Here is a 23,640-nt window from a genome sequence, read left to right as displayed (position 1 = left end):
AGAAATCCACCTGCCTCTGCCTCCCAAGTGCTGGGATTAAAGGCGTGCGCCACCACGCCCGGCTGAGATAGGGTTTTCTTATGTCTTTATGTAGCCTTGGCTGTCTTAGAACTAGCTCTATAAACCAGGCTGGCCTTGACTCTCAGAGATCCTCCTGCTGCTGCTCCTGAGTGCTGGGATTAAAGGGATTTTTCTCCCCTTCCTGGCTAAATGCTTTCTTTTATAAGAGTTTCCTAGGTCTTGGTGTCTCTTCCCAGCAGTAGAACCATGATGAAGGCAGCAGTTAAGTTAGCTGGCGCTGTAATATCACCAGCACTTAGGAGGCGGAGGCAGGAGAATCAGGAGTTCAATGATGGGCCTTGACAACATAGCAAGATCCTTTTTCAGAAAAATAAATACATAGACAAATAAACAAATAACAAATAAATGATACAAAGCAAGTTGCTTAAGCCTCACACATATGCCTACTCTGAAATCTGGTACCTTCACCATTGCCCTTCAGACTCTTCCCTGTCTTACGCAGTCAAGGCCAGCAAGGCCATTTTGTGGCTTGGGATGTGACTCCCAGCAGCACTGAGGTTGTTCTCTAAGCACAGGCAGGCAGAGTACCTTCTTGGTACCTCATCCTGGATTACACTGGACACTTCCTCTTCTCTCCAAAGCCCAAGTTCACTCAAAGTAGGCCTGCCTGTGTCTAGGTCCAATCATTTGCCCCTCACCCTCACCCAGGTCCCTTACCTGGCCACCTGGTTGATGACAGGAGCAAAGTAAGTGGGCCCATAGAGCTGCACTGTGCGCAGACTCTGGAAGTAACTCTCCAGCACGCCCTCAATGCCTGCACAGTTGGGGTCTTCATCATTATTGTTCTGGAAAAAAAAGGTTCAGTAAGCTAAGCCCACACAGAGAACATCCAGGAGTGCTCTGATCCCAGTTCAGTAACCCCAACCCCTTCATGCTCCCCTCCAAAGTGCAGCCCCTCCCTGTCCTGGCAATGTTGCACAGCTCTTCCTTGGCCTTTGCCCTTCACACAATAGTGACAGAAGTGATCCATCAACTGAGGGGCACTGAGTGTATGCCCTGGCCCATACCATACCAGGGGGAACTGGTGGGAGATCCGCCCCTCTGGGGGCAGCTTGGCCCCAAAGCCATAGGCTGGGAAGAGCTTGTCACTGTCGTAGTCCTGGATGATCTCTCCCACTGCCTTGAGGGCCATGGCATAGGCGCTGAGCTGGTAGGGACTCATGTAGTGCAGCGAGGTAGGCTGCAGGGGATTCCCTGTAGAGAGACAGGGGCTGCTGCAGCCGCACTCTCACCTGCTTACCCTCTGTGCATCTCCCCACCTCTACATGAACTCCATCATTCTGTGGCTACTTTGTCCTTCTGTTCACCCTTCTCAAAACTCTCCCTTGCTCCCCCATGTCTTTTTTTTGTTTTGTTTTTTGTTTTTTGTTTTGTTTTTTCGAAACAGGGTTTCTCTGTATAGCCCTGGCTATCCTGGAACTCACTCTGTAGACCAGGCTGGTCTCGAACTCAGAAATCCGCCTGCCTCTGCCTCTGCCTTCTAAGTGCTGGTGCTCCCCCATGTCTTTTACATTGTATTCCATCGTCTCCCTCCCATTTACCACACATCCTCCAACCCACCTGCCAGGCAGCAATTTCAGTTTTCAATCTGTTTGTTCATATCTATCCACTGACTTCTGTATTCTCTGGTTCATCTACGCACCCTGTTTACTTAGTTCTCTTCCTTCCTGTCTTTATACTAGTCTCCTCATTCAGCCACCCATGTCCTCCGTTCCCTTCTTCTGCCCGAGTCTCCTAGCTGAAGCACCTGTTACCCTCTCAACTTGAAACAGCTGTCAGTGCACTCACTCTCACTCACTCCCAGTCCTTCTCCCCATGACATATTCATTGATTTGCCCATTGATTAATCATTCGCCACCTATTAATTTATCCTTGTATACACCCACCCACCAATCCATTTGTTCTTTCCTGATAACCCCATTCTTTCCCACCTATCCATTTTCTGTCTGACCAGTTGAACTATGTAACTGTTCAACCTTCTCTGACCTAGGTACCCATCATATCCTACACCCTCTGTCCACCTTTGTACCCAGTATTTCCCCTCCATCATTCCCTCACAAGTGCTGTCCTGGCTTGGCTTTACACACTTGTGGAATTCTTGGGGAGTTACATCTTATCCCAGGTAGGGCTCTAGGCTAATCTCTAAAGAATCCTTAGACTCTGCCCATTCCCACCCCCTCCCCTATGTCTCACCATTGGAAGCAGTGAAGTCAATGGCTACGGTGAAGTTCAGCTGTGTCCTAGTGGAAGAGTAGGTGGCTTGGTTAGAGGGGCCAAAGCTTATGAAATCAATATTGTCCAAACATGGACACATGTTAAACTGCAGATTGTGATCCAGACAATCTGGGTAGAATCAACCAAGTGCCAAGTATTGCTGCTGCTGGTCCACTTTGGAAGCAGAATTAAATACATAGTCTCATGACTAAGATATTGTATGTAGCTTAATGTAACACTACAGTCCTAAAATAGTAACTAAAATATGTTTTACATTAGAGAAAAGTGAAATTCAGAGAAGCTAAGTTCACTGCCGGGGTCTGTCTGCGGTCACTGACACAAGCACACTGTCTCCTATGGTTAGCTTGGCAGTGCTGCTCTCTTGGTTACCCATGAGGCATTTCCTGTGTTGTGAGGGCATGGACACACTAGGTGTTGAATGCACTGAACCCCTCACCCCCCACCCCCCAGTTCCTAGGCCACTGTTGGAGAGTACTGATCGGGCTTCTATCTTCCAAAGGGACTGGCAGCCCCACGAATAGAACAAAGAACATCTGCACTTCACAGAACACATGATACATCGTTTGCTATTGCCCAGCAGTTTATCTCCATGAGCTCACTGGGCCCTGACCATTCACAAGCAAGAACACTCACTGCTGGCTTGGCCAATGACTCACCCTCCCTTGATGTAATCCACAAAAGTGAATTCTGAGTCCACAGAGAAGGAAAGGAGCGTCACCTGCGGCACACAAGAGGCAGCTCTGCCGCTTTTGTAAGCACAGCTGAGGTAGCAGAAGAGGGGGCCTAGTACACCTTTGGAGAGAACTGCATTATGGGATATGCGTATTCCACTCATGCCCAGCTTCTTCCACCCTTCCCAGTCTCCAAAAGAACACAGGTGCATCCTGGAATTCCCAAAAGCATTTTAAATTTGGGAATGTAACTTAGGGTATTTTTAAAGTTTCTGCAAAAGTGTAACAGTTGGAACATTTCCTGGGTCAGAAAGAATAAAAACAGAAGTTCAGTGGAGTTGCTTTATCTCATTGTTACTATCCCAAGTCACTTGTGCCCACTGCCTTGTTCTACCTCCAGTAGTTGTCATGTGTGTCATGGGATAGAGACAGAAGCATCTGGGAGGTCAGAGGCCATGGAGTACTCACGGTCCCCGAGTTGGTATATTTCTTCTTCTTGCATTTCTTCCGAGGGTTAAGTACCTAAGCGGAGGGTGGTCATAGTGACAGTTACCAGATGCCTAGGACAGAGAGCTGCAAAGTGGGAGGGCATGCCCTCACCTCATACACTGTGAACTGATTCTGGGCCTTGCTCAGCTCCCGGTAGCTGGTTGTGAACTCACCAATGAAGTCGTGGCTGCAATGAGGCCATGGATAGGTAAGCAGCAGCTGCTGGTACAGAGCCAGAGCCAAATTCTAGAGCTTTTATTGCTTAAGCTTCTAACTTGGGCCACAGGCAGTAGGGTTGTGGCTAGATAGGGAAGGAAAAGGTAGAAGATAGTGTCCTAGAGAGCTATCTAAGCAGAGTTTGCCGTCACCCTTCTGGCTCTCAGAGCTGCTCTGAGGTTCCTAATGACTGTACCACATGGTCTAGGAACTGCTCCAGTGAGCACAGGAGAGAGAAGTGCATCGGCTCATCTACCTTCCATCTCGGTCCCAGTCATACACGTCGATCTTCACTGTTCTGAAATGCACATGATAAATCCAGACATGGGCTGTGTGTACATGCCAAACCCACAGGAAGCCCCAGTCACTTACCATACTCCAGTCACCTCATCCATCCATCTGTCCTTCCATCAGTTGCTCATTTTCAGCCTTTCACCCTTTCATTCACCTTGTGCATGCGTGCACACACACAAACACACACACACACACACACACACACACACACACACACACACACACTTGCCATTTGAATCTCATTGCCTTGAATTTATTCCAGCACTTTGAGAATGTCTCATTTAATGCACTCTCTATAAGTATTATTCTCTGTAAGTACTACGGTTCCTATTTCTGGGTAAGAAAGTTGATATATGACCTTCTCCTTTTCCCCTCGCCCCCTTGAAATCTAAGCAACTTGGCTAAGATTTCATAGCTAGTAAGTGACAACTGATATTTAAACCCAGATATTCTGTTTCCAAAGACCTTAGTCTGTGCTCTCTTCCTCCCACCCACTTTCTTTCTTTTGGAACTTCCTTTTTCCCTTCAACAATTTTGCTATATATTCTAGGCTGGCCTTAAACTCAAGATCCTTTTGCCTCAGCCTCCTGAGTCCTGAGATTATAAACAAATGTCACCATGCCTGGATCCAGAGACTGTATCCTCTATCTCATATATCTGTTGAGTTCAGTCCATCAAACTATGTGTAGCCATCCATTTATTCACATATATACCAAATCAATTACCTATTCATCTTCCTCTTTATTCACCCATCAACTATACAGCCCATCATTTACCAACTCTAACACATATACATGGTATAAGGTCCCATCTGTCTGTTCATCTGCTCAGTTAAATACTCAGCCATATTAACTCCTATCCACCCATTCAGGTGCCCTTCAGCCTTGCAGCCCAGCCACTCACCTATCTCTATACCATCCACTCAGTAGTTCCTTTGGGTCAGCCATCTACTTTCCACACATCAATCAACTGATTCACCCACTAATCATCTATTCATTCATCTAGGATTCATCTATCTGGCCATCAATTCACCTGTCACTCTACATGTCTCATTCTATCCTACTTGATTTTTCATTCATATGTCTGGCTCTCTCAAGTTATTCATCAACTCTTATATATTCAGCTAACATGTCTCCATATCGTCCATCTTCTCTCCATCTGCTGACGTACTCACCAGTCTAAATCTCTATTCATCATCTATGCTTTCATCATCTCCTCCTCTCCCCACCTACTACCTCCTTTATCCATTCATCCATCCATCCACAGTTTATCAACCCATCTGACCATCTATCCTCATATCTGCTCACTCATTGTTCATCTGCTATTTGATATACTATTTTCTCATTCTGGGGCTCAGGAACCTCATTATTTTTTAGAGTAAGCCTTACTCATGTCCTGACCCCTGATTCCCTGTGAAGCAGACCTGTCATAGTCTCCATTGCACAGTGCCCGCACAGGGATGCTGAAGGGCTGCCATACTGGATTCAGCGTGTTTTTCACAACCTCTGTCTTGTGGCAGATGGTGAACCTGGAGGGAGGCAGGAAACTGGAGAATGCCTTGGAGTGGCACTGAGACCACTACTTGTAGAGATTCCCAAGATTCTCCAATCATTAACATGGGCCACATTTCTAGCCTTAGCACTGTATGGGAGTGACTCACGTGCCATCTTCATTGCTCCTGTAGAACACAAGGAAAGGGTCTGACTTCCCAAAGAAGTCCTTTTTGTCCAGCTTGTTTGCACACAGCTGCATGGTGGCAATGTCCTAGGGATGGATAGAGTGGGGCTGTTGGGACCACAGTAGCCCGGAGCCTTCCAAAGTGTCCAGTGAGGGAGTCTGGGGAATGAGTGAGTTTGTATTCCAGCATGTGGCCCACACTGACCCGGCAGTTGCTGAGCTCCTCAGCTGTCAGCAGTATGGTTCCACATTTCTTGCCTGGCACACCCCTAGAAGCAGAAAAGGCCTTTTAGAGAGAGGAGGGAAGGTGGACAGCAGAGTCGGGGTGATCAGTCTGGGCTTTATAGGCCAGGGCATTCACTTTGCCATTTGCTGACAATCCCCTAATTGCAATCCCTTAAGGCTCCTGGTGAGAAAAGGCCTGCTTTGACTTGGTGGTATCTAAAGTCTGTAGAAAGGAGCTAGACAAGCCTAGGGTGCATCACATAACAGCAGGGTGACAAAGGCAGGTAGACTCAGGGTAGATTTTATTGTTCTCAATCTGCTGGACCCTGGCACTCCTCCTTTAGCATCTTATTTCTCCCCTTGAAGTGGAAATGGCTGGAGGCTGTGAGGGGATCTGAAGTGCACCCCTGAAGGCAAGGGCTCTGTGAGTCTTGTACATGTGAAAGGTGCATTCTTTTTTTTTTTTTCTTTTTTTTTTGATTTTTCAAGACAGGGTTTCTCTGTATAGCCCTGGCTGTCCTGGAACTCACTCTGTAGACCAGGTGGCCTCGAACTTAGAAATCCACCTGCCTCTGCCTCCCAAGTGCTGGGGATTAAAGACATGTGCCACCACTGCCTGGTGACAAGTGCAGTGTGATGGACAGTTCTTTCTTTCTTTCTTTCTTCCTTTCTTTTTTTCAGAGATGTCTGTGTATATCAAATTTATTTGCATAAGATGCTATTTTTCATATTGGTGCCATAGAAAATAAAACATAACAATCTCATTTACCCTTCAACACATTTATCTTTTGTAAGAGCTGTGCTTCACAAAGCTTTTCTCTGTTTGATAACTGTTTCCTTTCACAATTTTAACATAGGCCTTCACAGAGTAAAATATTAATATTTTAATGGTGCTCAATCAACATATCAGTCTTTTAGAACCACTATTCCATGTAACCTATTCCTTGCAAGCATCTGCTTTATCCTTTCCTTATTCACATCTAATAGTCTATTGATAGTCCCTGTTGTCTTCAGCCACTGAAAGAGTTAAGGTTGCTAGAAACATCTCCCCTTATAATTCAGCCTGATTCTTTTAATGGTTCCCTTACCATCTAGTATGAAACACAAAAGCCTTACAGCAGCACATTCTCATTTCCTTGTTTTAAAGGCTGCTTATCATAGACTTAACATTAATTTAAATAAAGGGGTGATGATAGAGTGAATGATTCAGGCATGTTTTCTAAAAGGAAATTATTCTAAGCCACGACTCAGTGCTGTCTCAAGAAAATGCTTAGAGCAAAGTGACATGGAGGACAGACAGGAGGCAGAGCCAGGGGGCGACGAAGGAGGCATTCACTCATGATGGAAATGGCAGGGTTCATTTTCCTTTGGAATTAGAAACCAGACATTCTTAACAAAGTGACCTAGTAGCATATTAAACTTAACCAGAATCATAAGTAGAGGTCAAAATCCTAAAGGGCTGTGTGCTCTTCCTGTACCAAGAAAACAACATTTCAATTCTGGAAAACAAATTTTGTAGTGACATGAAAGTTACTGTACATGCAATTGACAAGTAAGTAAGGCATTGAAACATATAGGCACAAGCAATATCAACTTGCTTAATTTAGGTACAGCCATGCTGACAGATCTAGTCATCGGGGGTGAAACATCTGCAGTCTACAACGTCCTACTCTAAGACATTTGCTCACAGGCATATTTTCATTGAAGGAGGTGAAGCTGATGAGGCCACCTTACCTCTAAACAAAGAGCTACAGGCAGCTAAGTACTGTTAAAGCAGAAGAAACTGTCTTCCACAGGAAGGAACTCACCGCCTGATCATCCAGTACCAAGTAGTAAGCCTTGAAGACATATATATCATATAGGTGCAAGTAACAATATGAAGACCAAGTAAGTTGTAGTGATGTACTTAGGAACACACACACACACAGAATCACGTGTGAGACTGTGTGTGTGTGTGCATGATTTAAAGAAAAAAAAAAGCCATGCAATTGAAAAAGAATGAGGAGGATGTATTTGGCAGAGTTAGAAGCAAGAAAGGGAAGGAGGAAATGGTACATTTACATTATAATTTCAAAAAATAAAAACTCAAATATCCAGAAAAGGCAGCATTTAGGTAGCTTGGAAAGTAATTGGTATTTACTATATTAGTCCTCCATAGTTCAACATACATACAAATAGTTCTCTTATCCCTCATATAACTTTTGTTATCTGACAGATACTTCTGAATGAGAGAAATTTCTGTTTAGACCAAGATGCAAAAGTGTACTTTGCCTTTTGAAGATGGGAGGAAAGGAGAGAGAAACACACGTGCGCGCGCACACACACACACACACACACACACACACACACACACGCACACACGCACACACACACATGCACGCTCTCATGTACAGTGTGCATGGCAATATAGAAAACTAGTATTCAGGAAGCTAAAGTAGGGGGCTCAAAATGTTGAAGCTAGCTTGGACTGCTTAGTCAGACTCTGTTTCAACAAACACAACATAGCTGGGTGTATGGCCTATACCTGTAATTCCAGCACATGTGAAGTTGAGGCAGGAAAATAGCTGTAAGCTTGATGCCAGCCTGGGATACACAGTGAGTTTAGGTCAGGCTAAGCTACATAGCAAGACCATCCCTCCATTTCTGTGAGTTTGAGGCTAGCCTGGTCTACAGAGGGAGCTCTAGGACATCCAAGGCTACACAGAGAGACTGCTTGAAAAACCAACCAACCAAAGAGACCAAAATACAAGCAGTGACAATCCCATCTCCACTCTCTCTAATCTCCAAACAGCAAAGGAGTTAAACAAAATGAAAAAGACAAAGGACATTTTCTTCTCTCCTGCCCCCAAAAGAGACTATTTCCTGTGCACAAAGGGTATAGCCAGAGACCCCCACCTCTGATTTGCCTTGAGTCCCTAAGCATTAAGGGACTTCATTGATAGAGGCCTATAACTCATGAGTCTTAAAGACACCCAAAGTGTCCAGGGGGACTGAGTCCAGGAGCTGGCAACATGGATTCAAGGATAAAGGGGTAAAGGCACAGGCCTGACAGCCTGAATTTGATTCTCAGGACATACCTGGTGGAAGGAGGGAATCAACTCCCACAAGTTAATCCTCTGACCTCTGGATGTGTGCTGTGATACTTGTGTGCATGGCCCCTTACATCGACAAAAGGACAGTCCCAGGTTCAAGTCCTAGCTAACTTTCTATGTGACTTTCCCCATCTTTAAAGTGAAAGGGCTTACCTAGGCATGGCAGACACACAGTACTCAGGCCAGCAGGAGAATCATCTCAGTCTACAAAGCAGGTTTCAAGCCAGCCAGGATGTCACTAAAAATCTTGTCTCATTAAAAATAATAATAAAAAATGGGGATGTGGTGACCCATGTCTGCAATTCTAGTGCTTGGGAGGCTGAGGCAGGAGGATAGGAGATCAAGGCCAGCCACCTCTACATAGAGAGTTCAAGGTTAGCCTGGGCTATAGGAGAAGCAAACAAATCAAAATAAAAAGAACTGTTTTAGCTGGGTGTGCTGGTGTATGACCCTGAGGTTAAGGCCAACCTAGCCTATAGAGTAAGAGCAGAACAGACAGAGCTCAGAGAAATCTTGTCTCAAGCAACAACAACAACAACAACAACAAAAACTGGGTTTCTTTGTTTATTTGTTTAGTTCCTTCAAATCCTGACCCTACAAGCTTTAATCAGAGGGTGTGGAGGTGGATGGGGCCATTGTCTAACAGTGAACCATCCAGCCTGTGCCCATTGGTTTACATTCTGTCCATGTTCTCTCTACCCTCTTCTGTCAGGGAGAAATGCAGTCTCCTTTCTGAGCACCACTCTGACTTTAATATACTAATTTGCAGAACTGCAGCCCTGTTTAAACCCAACTCTGTCTAACCCTTACTACACTCGCACAGTAGAACACAGCCACACACCCCAGCTAACCAGTCTCCATTTCAACATACATACATGGCCTCAAACCTCAGGTCTTTACCACCGCCCACTAACCCTACCAAGCACCCAAGGCCATTCTCTCTGCAGTTCTGCTACACAGACGATTCCATTCCTCTCCCCTCAAAGCATCAGAGCCTCCTCCCATCTTCGCTCACTCAGCCAGTGACCTGGTTTCCCACTTGCTGACAAAACTGAAGCAACCAGAAGAGATAGTCCACCCACTGCCATGCCATCCTGCCTGCCACCAGCATCTTCACCCACATGGCTGAGTCTTCCTACAGCTACTATAAATGAACTATCACGTGCCTTTGTACCCTCTGCCAGATACTACCCGCTCTGTCTTGTCTGCACAAGGACATCACACCAGCTACACTCACCCCTTCTTTTACTTTGAGATTCTTTGTAGCTAACTTTTGCCTAGAACTCACTGTGTAGCCCAGGATGGCTCCTGTTCTTGAGTGCTAGAATTATAGGCATGGGCTACCACACCTTCCCGGTTTCCCCTTCTATTTATCCCCCCAGTCTCTACTGGCCCAGTCATATCAAGTTACAAATGTGATATTCTTTTTCTCCTGTAAGAAAACTACAAACTGACATATGGACACAAAGATGCCACAGTGAAACCCATTATTCTGTATGCTCATTTAAAAACATAATTTAAAAATTATAGGGGGCTGGCGAGATGGCTCAGCAGTTAAGAACATCAACTGCTCTTCTGATGAAGGTTCTGAGTTCAAATTCCAGAAACCACATAGTAGCTTACAACCATCCATAATGAGATCTGATGCCCTCTTCTGGTGTGTCTGAAGACAGCTGCAGTGAGTGTACTTACATATAACAATAAACAAATCTTAAAAAAAAAATTATAAATCTATTCTTTTTTCTCTTGAAAGGTTCTTCTGATGTAGCCTAGGCTGACCTTGAACTCCAAAACCTGCCTTATCCTCCCAAGTGCTGAGCTTACAAGTTAAGCATCATTTTATATTTATTTGTTTCTGTGTATATGTGGATAACTTGTGGAATTTGGTTTTCTCCTTTTATCATGTAGGTCATCAGGCATGGTGGAAGGTACTTTTACCCACTGAGCTATATCACCAGCCCTGTAAACCTATTCCTGACCCCAGATCTCTGACATACATGTCTCTCCTTTTCCCTTTGCAGAAAAAAACTCTGAAATTTCTCTGGCCCCTTCTTATATCCCTTTTCCACCCACTCCTAGACCTCTCCAGCCTTCACTTCCTCTTGTCAGTAGAGCTAATTTCTAATTTCTCATTTTATCCGACCTGTAGCAGCATTAGATATGATTGGTCCCCTATCCTCTACTTCCTCCTCTTCCTTCTTTTTATGGTGTTGGGATCAAACCCAGGGCCACATGTATTCTAAGGATACAATCTACCACTGAACTACACTACAGTATTTTTCTTTAAAAGACAAAAAGAAAGACATTTATTTTTCTTGCAATGTGAGGGTGGGGAATTAAAGCCATATTCCATGCTATATACAGAAACTGCTATCATGAAGTTAGGCATGATGGCACATGCTTGGAATCCCAGCACTTGGCAGGTAGAGAAAGGAGGTTTGGAGTTCAAGGCCAGTCTTGGCTGCATATGGAATTCAAGGATAGCTTGAGACCAAGTCTCCAAAACTTAAAAGCCCCCAAACAAAGTAAGGCATTGCTGCTCTGACTGATACACAGTGTCTGTAGTGTTGTAAGATGTGGTACCTGTGACACTCCTCCACCTGTGAAGCAGTGTACCCTCAGTCCAAAACTAAAGGGTAGTAACAACTAGAAACTGCTATGCATGCTTAACCTCATCCGGATCAAATAACATGGGGTGCCCTGTCACAAAACAGAGACTGCACAGAGGGAAAGTCTCATGGCCTGTTCATGTGTGTCTACTAGCTGTTATATATATTTGGTATCTAATACAACACATGCATTCATGCTGAATCTGCCCTTCAAATTGGGATTCTGTCTGTCTGTCTCTCTCTCTCTCTCTTTCTTTCTCTCTCTCTCTCTCTCTCTCTCTCTCTCTCTCTCTCTCTCTCTCTTTCTCCCCACCCTCCCCACCCCCTGGTTAACCTGCAGCTATATTACCTAGGTTGATCTCCAACTTGAGGCAATCTGCCTGCCTTAGCCTCCTGAGTGCTGGGATTACAGGAGTGTGCCACCATGCATGGATTGCAGTATGTTCATTTTAACAACAACAACAACAACAACAACAACAACAACAACAAGTATCCAAATGATTTCAGTTGGTGGCACAATTTCATCTTTCCTGCTGCTTAGGCTAAAGGCCCTGGTCTCCTTTCCAGTTGCCCCTTTTCTTTCCCATCCGTACTTAATGGTTTTGGGATCTCTTAGTTTCCCCTTCAGAATACACCTAGAATCTGACCAGTTCCCCATCCCTCAATGCTTTCTCCCTGAATTATAAAGGCAGCTTTCTTATTGGCCAGTTTTCTGGTTGTCCAGCTTTTTGATAGGCTATCTGCTTCTGTCTTTGTCAACCCAGGATTTATTCTTTTTGTAGTTTTTTGACTACAGGGTTTATTCTTAACTTAGTGGTCAGCATAATCAGACTATGGCACTCATGCTCAGAACCTTACATAGACTCCATCTCAGAGTGAAAGTTACAAGGCCCTGACTGGGAACTTGCTCATCTCCTGCCTCCTGCTTTGTCCCTCTCTTGGCTCCACCCCACTGGCTGGATTGTTATGATGTAGGTTCATTAAGACAGTTTCCTCTGTGTCTGCAAGGCTTACTCTTCACCTTCAGGTACTGCTCTAGGGTTACTAGTCTTCTGGTTGACCAAAGGATTGAGATGGTACCTCTCTTCCACCTGCTTTTTTTTTACTTTGATTCCACTTCCATATTTCATTTACTGTTGCTACTGTTTTGCACTGTTTTCCACCTCTTTTCTCCAGTTAGTTTGGCTCACGTTTAAACAGTGGGTGACAGAGGTCCAGTGCAGTGGTAGAACTTAGAGTCATAAACCAGGGCAAGGTACTGGAATGCACTGTCTAGTGAGTGGGCATATGGCAAGACCTGAGGATCTGATCTTATTTCAAGAAGCTTCCTAGTAAAGTGGGCCTTGGGAGAAGGCCTTAAAGATTGGACCAGACTTGGAAAAAGAACGAAGAGGAAACATGTCCAGCCTGAGATTGACTTGAGCAGAGATCAGATTTTCTAGAGGAGTGAAGTGAGGTAAGGAAAGAAAGCTCCAGTTGAAGCAATCTCTGCACCCCCTACAGACATCCTGCCAGCCTGGTGGGAGGGGAAACTCAGAGAGACCCCTCCCTCCCCTGGACCCTTTCCCATTCAGCTCACGTAAGAGGTCGCTCCACACGGCTGCCCTGGCCTCCAATCACCTCTCCCAGGGCCAGGAATGCTTGTCCCAGGAAATCCTGTGCCAAGATAGGGAGTCAGCGAGTTAGGAAGGGGCACGGAGTCCCAAGCCTACCCCGGTGATGCTGCTGAGTTTGACCAGGATAGTCCGTAGTGTAAATGACAGCCCCAAATGTTTTCTGTTTCTTGAGCATCTCCCAACCAAATTCTTTCCGGTGCAGTCCACCTCATCCTCACCTTCTGCAGGTCCCGGGAGGTAGGCAGGGAAGGAAGAAAGGCAGTGAATAAGGCCGGAGCAGACAGGGGAAGGAACTGGGGTGGGTGCTGGTAGGCCAGAGGGGACAGGATCTAAGAAGGGCTGATGGGTGCACGAGGGGGTGGGGGAGGAGGTGTTTAGGGAAGTCCTTTGACAGGTTAGCTTCTATGTGCCCAAGCAACCTGCCAGCGGCAGCTGGCTTACCGGTTTGGAGATATTGGCTTTAGAGTCGACGTTGTACCTGGGAAGAGAGTGGAACCAGTGTGGGGTGGGGCTGGGTGGGAGAAAGTCTGGAAGAGGTTAGGTTCAGTCTTGGTTAAGATTATAGGGAGAGAGAGGGGCAGTGGACACCAACTCAACTTGGGTGTGGTTTGGGATGTATGTGCCAGGGGAGAGGGTCAGGCGTAGGGTGAAGCCAAGGAGTTGGTTTGACCGGGCTGGAGTCGCTTGGGAGGGAGCCCGAGGCCGAGGTGGAGCTAAATTAGAAGGCAGGGTTGTGGGCAGGGCCTATTGAAGAGGGAACTGGATGGATCCTGGGGAAGGAGGCGCCAACTTGGGTGTGGGGGCGGGGTTAGGAACAGTGAAGCCTTAGGAGCCCGACCTAGGCTAGGGGGAGGAGCCAGGTAGCAAGGTGAGGTGGGGGCGAGAGCAGGCAAAATTCTGGCCCATCCAAATTGGGAGGGGGGGAGGGCAAGACAGGATTCTAGGAGGAGCCTCACACATCGAAGCGGAGATTTTGCTTTTCCTCAAAGAAATAGTCGAGAACGAATTTGCGCACGAAGTCTGGGTTCAGTGTATTGTCAATCACCTCGGTTCGTCCGAACTGGGCGGCAGTGGGGAGTAGGGGGACACAGCATGAGCGCAAGGCGTTCAGTCTTGGCTAGAGCTTCCCGGGAGCGGCCCTGAGCTGGGCTGGGGCTCGGGAACTCACCTCCCGCCACTCCTGGCTGGCCCGGCTCTGCGTGTGAAGCACCACCACTGCGGGTGGGGGCAGGGGAGGGGAGCTCGTCAGGTCGGCCCGCATCCCTCACCTCCCCACCCGCTCCTACAACCCGGGTTCCTCCTCCAGGCCCTGGAGCTGCTTACTGGGGTCCGACTTGGAGAATGTATCCAGGTCTAGCAGATTCCTAGAGAAAAGCAACAAACAGATGGACAGAGGGCTAGCTCATTCTGGCGCTCACCACCTTGACACAGTCCTGAACCGACTGGGCACCTGGAGGAGACGTGGAGTGCAAATTGTACTCCCTCCCTATTACTATTCCCAATGACTGTTGGGGTCCACACTGTCAGCATTCGGGACAACATCAGAAATCTCTGCCAATTGGCTCTATATGTACCCGCACTGTCTCCAAGGGTCCAGGACTGCGGCTCGCCCCGGAACTTTGGTCCCGTGTGGCCCAGCTCTTTAGGGATTCCCGCAGCCCACCTTTTGAGCCGGTAGGCTTGGGTGGGGCTACCGAGGGAGACCCCTCTTTCATCCTGCCAGTGACTCTAGCTTTTTTAGCCTCAGTTCTCTGTTGCTCACTTCTGGTCGTCCCCTCTGTGGTCTAGCCCCCTGCCCACACTGAACCCGAAGCTGCGGTAGGCTGGGGAATTGCCAGTACTTAAACCCTCCCCAGCGCGGCCCGCTCACCGGCACGACACAGTAATTTCAATCTTGGTGGCCGGGACGCTACGCTCCGAGGCTCCGCCGAGAGACATGACTGGTCCAATGGCCAAAGCCGCATAGGGGCTGCGAGACCCCGGGTGCCAAAGCTAGGGGCGGAGGCGAGGCCGGCCCATGTGCGGAGGCAGCGGAGCTCTCTCCAGCCTTGTGTGCGCTCCGCTGCCCGCGCCCTGACAGTGGCCACCAGCAGCAGCGACTCCAGATGGCAGCACAGCCCCGCCCGGCCCTGCAGGCGGCCCCCGCCCCATTGGAGCAGCCTGGAGCTAGTCGGGGAAACTCACTCATACCCTAACTCTGACCTACACATCCTAGGGAAACATTACTAGAGTGTGGAAACCTTAGAACTCTCCATGGTTCTGAAACACTTGGGCTGGCGGGTGGGAGTTGGGAGCTACTGAGTCTGAGCAGCAATCATCTTTCCCTCTCTCGACCCATCTGGGTCTTTGGATATGAAGTTACGCTTTCTCCTTAATATTTGTGTGGCCATGATGAACAAGTTACTCAATATTAATGGTTATGACCCTAGTGGCAGCTACTGGCATACTTTTAAGACAGGCTTAGTGACCTCCCGGGTATTCACATTGACGGCCTGTCAGATCAGGGCTCTGGGGGACAGTTCCTTGGCACAGTACCTAGTCTACTATATGCAAAGGCCTTCGTTCCATCCTCAGTACAGGGTGAGGAGGGTCAGTGAATGGTGAAGAACTCTATGAATCCCGCCATTTATCACGCAGCCCCCTCCCTGTGCTGTGTCCACTGCTACCTCCACAGCCCAGAAGCCTGTCCCTCTACTGGCTCAGGGCTCCTGTCCCAGAGCACTGTTGCTTCAGGGCTTGCTAAAGTTGAAAGCCAGTGAGGAATCCTGCACAGAACAGGTAGCTGTGGTTGAGCCCACTCAGGTTGTTGACTCTACTCTCAACCCAGGCTCATGAATTTACATGCCACCCTTCATACACTGATTGATGGGGGCTGAGAATTTGACTTAGTGGTAGAGCATTTATTTGCTCACACACAAGGCCTAGGTTTCGTTCCACAGCACAGAAGGAACAGAAGTAAACCCTACATTGTAACTCCCAAAACTTAAACCCTTCATTCAGCACAAGGACAGGTAGTAAAGGTTCTGAGCAGCTCTATGATGGTCACAACCAGATGAAATGCCAGAGAAAAGCCATTCAAAAAAGTTGATTTTATTTTGTGATTAGTGTGAAGTTGCCTCATTTTCAGTGCAGGTGACTCTCTTTCCCAGGAAACAAAAATTGCAGAGTGGGTTTTTTTTTTCTGACGTTATATCCTCCATGAAGCCCTGGGAACCCCCTGTACCCTCCAACCCAGTTCTGAGAGTTGACAGTAATTGGAACACCAGGGTCAGTGGTAGGCAGTGACAAGAGTGATCACCAGTCAGGAGGTTGGGAGGTAGAAAGTCCCATCCTCAGGCCTGCTCAGGTTTGGGGCTGCCATGTGTGCAACAGAGAAGGGGGACGAGAGATTTCCCCTGCTCTCCAAAGGCCCCTTTTGCCAGGCATGGCTTGATTCCACTGAGGGCTCAGCTGAGACAGGGGCAGGAAATGGCTGTGGGCTGTCAGCTTCACAAGGCACTGGTGCTTGTGCCCCGGAGCCCAACACCACGGGCAAACTGTTCTAGCAGGCCCCCAATGGCACCAGAGGGACTGGGGGCTGCTGCTCGAAGCCCCACCGTGCTGCGGTATGCAGCCAAGAAGGCAGACCGCACCTCCTGCAGCCGTGTCTCCCGGTCACTCAGAGCTGTAAGTCTGTAGGGAAGGAAGAGAGATGATATGTTACCATAGGACAGGACTCAACATCATTCCAAGTGGCCTATCCTTGAATTTTCTCCTGCATAAAGTCAGCATCTAGCATGTGGCCCAGACTCCAAATATATGGATGGTCTCACTCTCCCCTTACACATAATGAACTTTGCTCCAACACCTGTTGGCTCCCATTCCCTCTAAGAACAATCTGAGGCACAAGCCTTGTGTCTGCCAGTAAGGAGGCACTCTCTCACTTCCACTCCACAAGATATGGCAACAGGTCTCAGCTGCTAACAGGCTACAGCTTTCTTGTGACTAGGACTGAACACACCCTACCCTTTAGGAGATTCAGCCATTGGAAACCTAGGTGCCCTGAAGAGGCCAAGATCTCCCAGTGGAAAGCCCCGGGCTCTAGCTGAATCTTCAGTCCTGGGGCCTCCCAGGTAAACAGCTGGAAAGGTACTGCTCTGATTCTTCTCCCTTCCCTATTAGGACACTGATCATGGCACTGAGAAAGCCTCAACTTCTGGAAATACAGGTCAAATAGGGAAATAAGCACACACGACTCAGGCTTATCTATGTGAATTCCACACAGGGTTGCCTGATGCCCTAGAGGGTCTGTAACAGAAGAGGCTTGCAGTCATTATCTGGTACCCATCCTCTGGACTCAAGGTCAGGTATGCAGACATTCTGCTAGATGGTTGGCCGAGATCCTTTTTCAAGGGCCACAGACCCAGATGAACCCAGATGAGTCTCCACAGCCATCCACAAAGACTAATGAGGACACTAACTCATCACAACTTTCCGTCCTCCAAAAGCCATCCTTGGAGACTTCGTCTCCAAGATTCTGTAGAGGCAACAGCAATGTGCCCCCTTCCTAATAAGCCCATGTCCTGGGGAAACAGATGGAAGTCTGGGAATAGAGGACAGTCTTGAGGCCAGGAGGAGGAGGAGGAGACAAGTTCCTAGGGAAATAGGCTGGTGGGAGTTGTCTAAGAGGCAGAGAGAAGCAGCATGTTCTGGACAAAGCAAAGTCAGACTGATCCTACAGCAGCACAAGGAAAATGAGGTGATGCCTATCCCTGAAACTCTGAGCTCTCTGCTGGCACTGTGGGAGACATATGTCCTTTCTCAGGCTAGAGGCCATGTGCATGTCTCTCAGCTTCTCTTCAGCTTCAGTAGAGAAAAGAATGCCTCTGTATCCATACAATACAAGGGGAAGCCTAGGATCTACCTGTGTATTCACAAGGCCTTCTACCTCCAGGAAGCAGAAGGGACAAAGATCAACCTGTTTAGTGACCTGAAATGGAACCAAGACAGGGCAATGTCGTCAGCAGGACAAAAGCAGGCAGTGGAGCTGAGATAGCAATTCTCTCTCAAGAGCTGTCTAACAGGCTTGGGGAAGTCAAGACCTAGACTAGGAACAAAGCAGCTAGGATTTATACTGCTTCCTCCTAGCAAAGTCTAAGGGTGTCTTCACAAGGAATGGAGAGTGAGATCACATAATCTTCTGTCCTACTGAGAAGGTCCCAGATCTGGGGGGTTGGCTAGGAACTCAGACCACCTCATACTTTGTATGACTATTTGTTTGGATGATCTGGGGATGTACCTGCCTGCTTCTGAGGTGAGGGATGCTGACAAGCAGGGCAGGGGTGGCCCATGCTGTCTCCAGAGAGGATTCTTTCACCACTCTGACAGAATACTACTTAAAAAGATCTAAGGACTTTCTATCCTCCAAAAACAGGATAGAAATGTGGCTGGCTTAGCATGGATGAAGGAGTTCCATCTTCAGGAACACATGAATCGGGCTTGGGGGCCCTGCACATAATCTCAACATATAGAAGGTAGAGGCAAGATGATCAGAAGTTCGAGGTGACCTCTGGCTACTACTATACCAATCCAACCTAGGCTAGAGATTCTGTCTCAAAAACCTAAGATGTAGCTTTGTGTGTCGGGGCCTGGTTGCCAGGGAGGCTGGCTAAGCAATGGATATGGAAGCCCTATCTACAGAGACCTCCCATCTATAGGGCTGGAACCTGGAGTTTTCAGGGAATCCGTGTGTCTGCCAAGCCTCTGCATGACTTCAGGAAGACCCTCATCTTTCCTGATTTCCAGAGTAGCTTGCCTCCAACCAACACAAGGGTAGAATGTGGTGAAGATTCCAGTATCGGTGATGGGCGGAGTGAGTCCCTAGCATCCTGCAGCCATCCTGACGTGGTTGGAGGTGAGGCGGCTAGCTTGCTGAAGGGCCTGTTATGTACATCTGAGGAGCAGGCTTTATTCCTGGGGCACTGCAGGTTCTCTCCTGCCTGACATCTACAAGCCACCACAGCTGGCAAGGGGAGATGTGGCTTCCCTCCCCAGAGGAAGAGGCATATGATCCAGCAGTGCTATCAGTCCTTATTTTTGTCCTTAGACAAAAGTGGAAGAGTTAGGGTAGAAAGGAACTCTGGGTTCTGCTTGGAATGCAGACCAAGGCTAACCCAGTGCCACTCTGCTCTGGCCTCTAACATACACCTACTTTCCTACCCCACTGTTCTGCTTTCAAAGGACTCTTATATCAGGCAAAGCCTGGCACATAAATAGAATCCTCTATAGTTACAGTCCAGCTAGCTTTCCCTCAGGGTACACCTGACACATCTGTGGATGGGCTTTTGGATGCTGAGAAGAGTGAACATGAAGCCTAACACTTCCTGAGCAGCCACAGGACTTTTTCACTCCCTGAGGACCCATGGGCTGCAGACAAATGGGGGAGGGCAGAGGCCCCAAGCTATTCCCTCAGGTCCGCCTCACCCTCACTACTGACCAGCACTCCTGATTGCTCTCCAGCTTTTGACATGGGCAGGGGAGTATCCTGCCTTCTCAAGCAAGACACTTACAGACAACTGTTAGGGAGCTCATCCTGGAAGCTGAAAGGGAGAGAGGAGTCTGTGTGCAGGACAGGCCGTTCCTGAATACTGCCACAGCCCGATACCATCTGCCAGCTGCCAAAGTCTGTGGAGAGAGAGGATCCGGGCAGGGGATGGTCCACTGATCTGGGGCAGAGAGAAGAGAGGGGAGATGATGTAGTCAGTCATATGCCTGACAGGGGTGCCCTGGGGAAGAGTGGGCAACACAATGGCCCTGTGCTATGGCTGTTCTGATAGAGCAGCTGAAAGCCAACTACTTTCTGCAAAAGAGCAAACAAAACTGGGTAAGGAGTGACTGAGAAAGAAGACTATGAGGTGTGCGGGGCCATGAGGAGTGCTCTGTGCAGATACAGAAGCCAAAGACCAAGAGCAAAGCAGGGCAACAAGAGGTTGCCCAGACTCAAAGTCCGTGCCTTTCCTGGAGGCTGCTGCAGTAAAGTAACTCCTCAGCAGTGCTGTCAGAAGATTAGGCTGGGGCTGGGGCTGGGCCCAAGGGCAGCCATCCACTGTGACATGCATCTGTGCTGCATGGAACCTAGGGCCACTGAGATCTTATGAGAAGGTGGGACAAGCCTTTTGGAGACTGGGGAGGGTGGTGACCTAGATGGAAGAGTGAGCAGACAGAGCCTGAGGTCCCCTTCTTCTGCAGCTCCTTTCAGGAGCCAGAGTTTGTATTCAAGAGTGCCACAGAGCAAATTCACGGCTATGCCTGGAGGGGAGGATGAATCAAATCAGGCTGCAAACTGACAGCTTCATCAGGCCTCTTCCGACAGGAGGGAGGTTTGGAGTTGGGGAGGGTGCTGTGCCGCTACCTCCTCCCAACTCAGGCTAGGCTTTCTCCTCTGTCCTGGACAGCAGCTGACCTGTGGGCGTCTGGGAGGCTGCAAATCAGTCTCTGGCATCAAGCCCAGAAGTCACTACATAGCCCAGGCTGGCCTCAAATTTGAGCAGTCCTCTCCTGTCTTAGCTTCTCAAGTGCTAGGATTGACCTTTTATTGTTTAACTCAAGAATAGCAAAACAGCTCCCACAAGGATCCAGAAACAGGGCTAGAGTCTAAACAGTAGTGGGTCAGGAAGCAGGGGCAAAATACTTTACCTTACTGAGCTGCTGGCGTCAGTGACCCTGAGAGGACACGTCCCCCCTCCCTCACATTATTTAGCCAATTGTTTTTGTTTCTGTTTTTAATTTTACACACATTGGTGTTTTGACTGCATGTATATCTGTGTGAGGGTATCAGATCCCCTGTAACTAGAGTTACAGAAAGTTGTGAGCTGTCATGTAGGTGTTGGGAATTGAACCCAGGTCCTCTGGCAGATCACCCAGTGCTCTTAACCACTGAGCCATTTTTCCAGACCGACTGGCCAATCTTACTGTAAAGTACCCGTGACCTAAGTACAGCTCTGCTGATCTGTTTGAAAGAGGCCTGCAACAAACTATGTAGTCCAAGTTCACTTTGAATTCATAGCAATCCTCCTGCCTCAGCTTCCCACCAAACCAAGATACAAAGAGTTTCATATCACATTTATGTTTATATAATCCATGCATTCCATAGTGGATGTCAGAAGATAATTTGCAGGAGTTGCTTCTCTCTCTACATGTGGATCCTTGGGACTGAACTTCGATTATTAGGCTGGGCGCATCATCTCATAGGCCTTATGAGGTTTTTTTGAACTCAGGTTTGACTACATACAGGTTTATCCTGAACTAGAAGCACCTTGAGAAGGGAAAACAAATGGCTTTCCACAGTAAAAGCTGCTGTGGAACACTGGGCCTTGCCACATTCATCACTGTGGTGGCCCTCAGCCAAATGTGATGTCTTTAGAGATGAGAACAGGACATGGTCTACTACCTGACAGAAGTCACAAGGGTGCATGACACCAGGCTTTCTAGTTTCTAGAGAGATAAACCTCAGACCTGTGAATCATAGCCAGCCTCCTAGAGAAGCCTGGCCTGGGTGTTCTGCCTGTGCTGGGCCTTTAGCCAGGACAAACCTCCAGGGGCACAGCCTGGCTCCTCAGTCTCCACAGCCTATCTGATGGCTAGACTCTTTTCCCATTTTTAGCATCTTATAGGAAACCAGCTTGTAAGACTCAAAGATTAGAGTGAGGGGTGGAGCACCTGAGCAGAGGAAGCTGGAAAGAGGAGACATTCCTGGACAAGGAATGCAATCAAGTCTCTCAAGCCCCAAACCTGGAAGCTCGCCCAGGGAATCACAGCCAAGCAATGTGTTACTGCCTAGTTTCCCTTAAGTACTCTGGTCCCCTGGGTCAATTCCTTTTGCTTTCCAGAGGCAATACCAGGTAAGAGCACAGCAAGAGGGTATCCCTCTTACAACAGAAAACAGCTTTCAGTGAGCAGCCACTCTTGAGAGACACTGGAAAATTTCAAGAGTGAACACATTCAAAATTCTTACCTGAAGTAAAGTCAAAGAATAGGTTATGTAAAATAACCATTCAGCTCTTGCATTTGATGGACACTTAATACCTGGATTACAGCAGACTAAACGGACAGCTAGAGACAAAAGGTAAATGTCTTTCTGGAAGGACCTGTGCCTGTATATGAGGAGGGAGGAAGACCTGTACTGTAGTAAGCCCAGTATTTAGGTGACCTTCACCAGATTTAGGAAGGCTCCAGCCCAGAGCCCTGGGCTCCTTTACAAGTGTCAACAAAGCCTGCAAAGAAAGACGTCTGAATTTCTGCCTCCTGCTCAAGCACCAGAAAGAACATGGCCAAGCATCCTTCAAACTGGAGCTGTGAAGCTTTGTCCTAGACCGGGGGCCTGGACGCCCTAAGCCTCTGCACAGGATGGTGGCTTCTTGGCAACACTTTAGTCTTGTAGCTGGCCCCAGCCAAGGCCCAGTTCTCCTTACCTCCTGGCAGACACCTAGCTAAGCGCAGTTACAGCCAGGGGGTTTTTATCTTCTAGTTTCTGTAGTGAAACACAAAAAATATGGATACAAAGAGTACTGGCTGAATCCAGGCAAGAATAAATCTGGGTGAGGCACCAATCCTGGCCTTTTTTACCAGCTGTCCAATGCCCTGACATGTCTGGCAGATAAATGATTGATAAGAACAGTTCCTAAAACAAAATAGCTAGTTTCTGACCATTTGTGGAAAGAACAAATATCATGCCAGGTATTATAGATACCTTACTTCATTACTCCCATTTTACCCTAATTTACAGGGCTCAGGGATCACTGTTTCTGTTTGAGAACAGGGTGAAAGAAAACTGAGCTCATAGGGAACTGATTTTTCCCCTCAAGTTGCACAGCTGGGAAGGCTAAAGCTGTGGCTGAAATCAGGTCTGGCTCAAGTCCATTCTAGCCAATTTTCCTTAAAAACAAAAGAAGACAGGGGCTTGGGGCTGGAGAGATGGCTCAGAATGTTACAAGCACTGAATGGTCTTCTAGAGGTCCTGAGTTCAGTTCCCTGATGCAACATGGTGGCTCACAACCATCTGTAATGGGATCTGATGTCCTCTTCTGGTATGTCTGAAGACAGGGACAGTGTACTCATATACATAAAATAACTCGAGAGAGAGAGAGAGAGAGAGAGAGAGAGAGAGAGAGAGAGAGAGAAGGCCTCACCCTGGAGCTCTGGCCAGTCTACTCACTATGTAGACGAGGCTGACTTCAGACAGGTCTACTGCCTCAGCTTCCCTAGTAACTTTGACTAAAGTTGTGTGCCACCACTGCAGGCCGATTTTCCTTCTTAATATGAGGAAGGCGATGCTTAGCTGTGGGTACAGGAGCACTGAATGAGTGGAGTTGAGTGAACTGTAACAAAGTGAGCCCAAGCCTGGTGTCACCACTAAATTCAAAGTATAAGAGTTGAACAACAGAGAGCTTGGTGCACT

General features: G+C 47.8%; 2 protein-coding genes across 5 annotated transcripts in view; both read right to left on the bottom strand.

Moving 5' to 3' along the window:
* The window catches only part of Cpne9 (copine family member 9), a 26,199-nt gene extending 10,931 nt beyond the window's left edge, over positions 1 to 15,268 (bottom strand). The window contains exons 1-17 of the mRNA XM_031382874.1: positions 15,076 to 15,268; positions 14,529 to 14,569; positions 14,374 to 14,420; positions 14,162 to 14,265; positions 13,647 to 13,683; positions 13,424 to 13,426; positions 13,169 to 13,245; positions 5,869 to 5,932; positions 5,647 to 5,750; positions 5,410 to 5,514; positions 3,949 to 3,990; positions 3,588 to 3,663; positions 3,456 to 3,509; positions 2,973 to 3,034; positions 2,275 to 2,321; positions 1,094 to 1,275; positions 739 to 866 (exon numbers count right to left, since the gene is read on the bottom strand). Of these exons, the coding sequence (XP_031238734.1) occupies positions 739 to 866; positions 1,094 to 1,275; positions 2,275 to 2,321; positions 2,973 to 3,034; positions 3,456 to 3,509; positions 3,588 to 3,663; positions 3,949 to 3,990; positions 5,410 to 5,514; positions 5,647 to 5,750; positions 5,869 to 5,932; positions 13,169 to 13,245; positions 13,424 to 13,426; positions 13,647 to 13,683; positions 14,162 to 14,265; positions 14,374 to 14,420; positions 14,529 to 14,569; positions 15,076 to 15,143 (1,241 nt within the window). The 5' untranslated portion in view covers positions 15,144 to 15,268. The remainder of the gene's footprint in view (positions 1 to 738; positions 867 to 1,093; positions 1,276 to 2,274; positions 2,322 to 2,972; positions 3,035 to 3,455; positions 3,510 to 3,587; positions 3,664 to 3,948; positions 3,991 to 5,409; positions 5,515 to 5,646; positions 5,751 to 5,868; positions 5,933 to 13,168; positions 13,246 to 13,423; positions 13,427 to 13,646; positions 13,684 to 14,161; positions 14,266 to 14,373; positions 14,421 to 14,528; positions 14,570 to 15,075) is intronic.
* A 1,007-nt stretch (positions 15,269 to 16,275) lies between these two features.
* Positions 16,276 to 23,640, bottom strand: part of Mtmr14 (myotubularin related protein 14) — a 46,930-nt gene continuing 39,565 nt past the window's right edge. For 2 of the 4 annotated variants that reach the window (XM_031382869.1, XM_031382873.1), the window contains one exon: positions 16,276 to 16,877. In XM_031382869.1, the coding sequence (XP_031238729.1) occupies positions 16,694 to 16,877 (184 nt within the window). In that variant the 3' untranslated portion in view covers positions 16,276 to 16,693. Of the gene's footprint in view, positions 16,878 to 19,753; positions 19,910 to 23,640 lie in introns of all 4 variants that reach the window. The other 2 variants (XM_031382868.1, XM_031382870.1) reach the window with 2 other exon arrangements.

Source organism: Mastomys coucha, unplaced genomic scaffold, assembly GCF_008632895.1.
Source record: "Mastomys coucha isolate ucsf_1 unplaced genomic scaffold, UCSF_Mcou_1 pScaffold20, whole genome shotgun sequence".
Classification (NCBI taxonomy): domain Eukaryota; kingdom Metazoa; phylum Chordata; class Mammalia; order Rodentia; family Muridae; genus Mastomys; species Mastomys coucha.
Note: the sequence above shows the minus strand (reverse complement) of the source record. Positions and strands in the feature narration are given on the sequence as shown.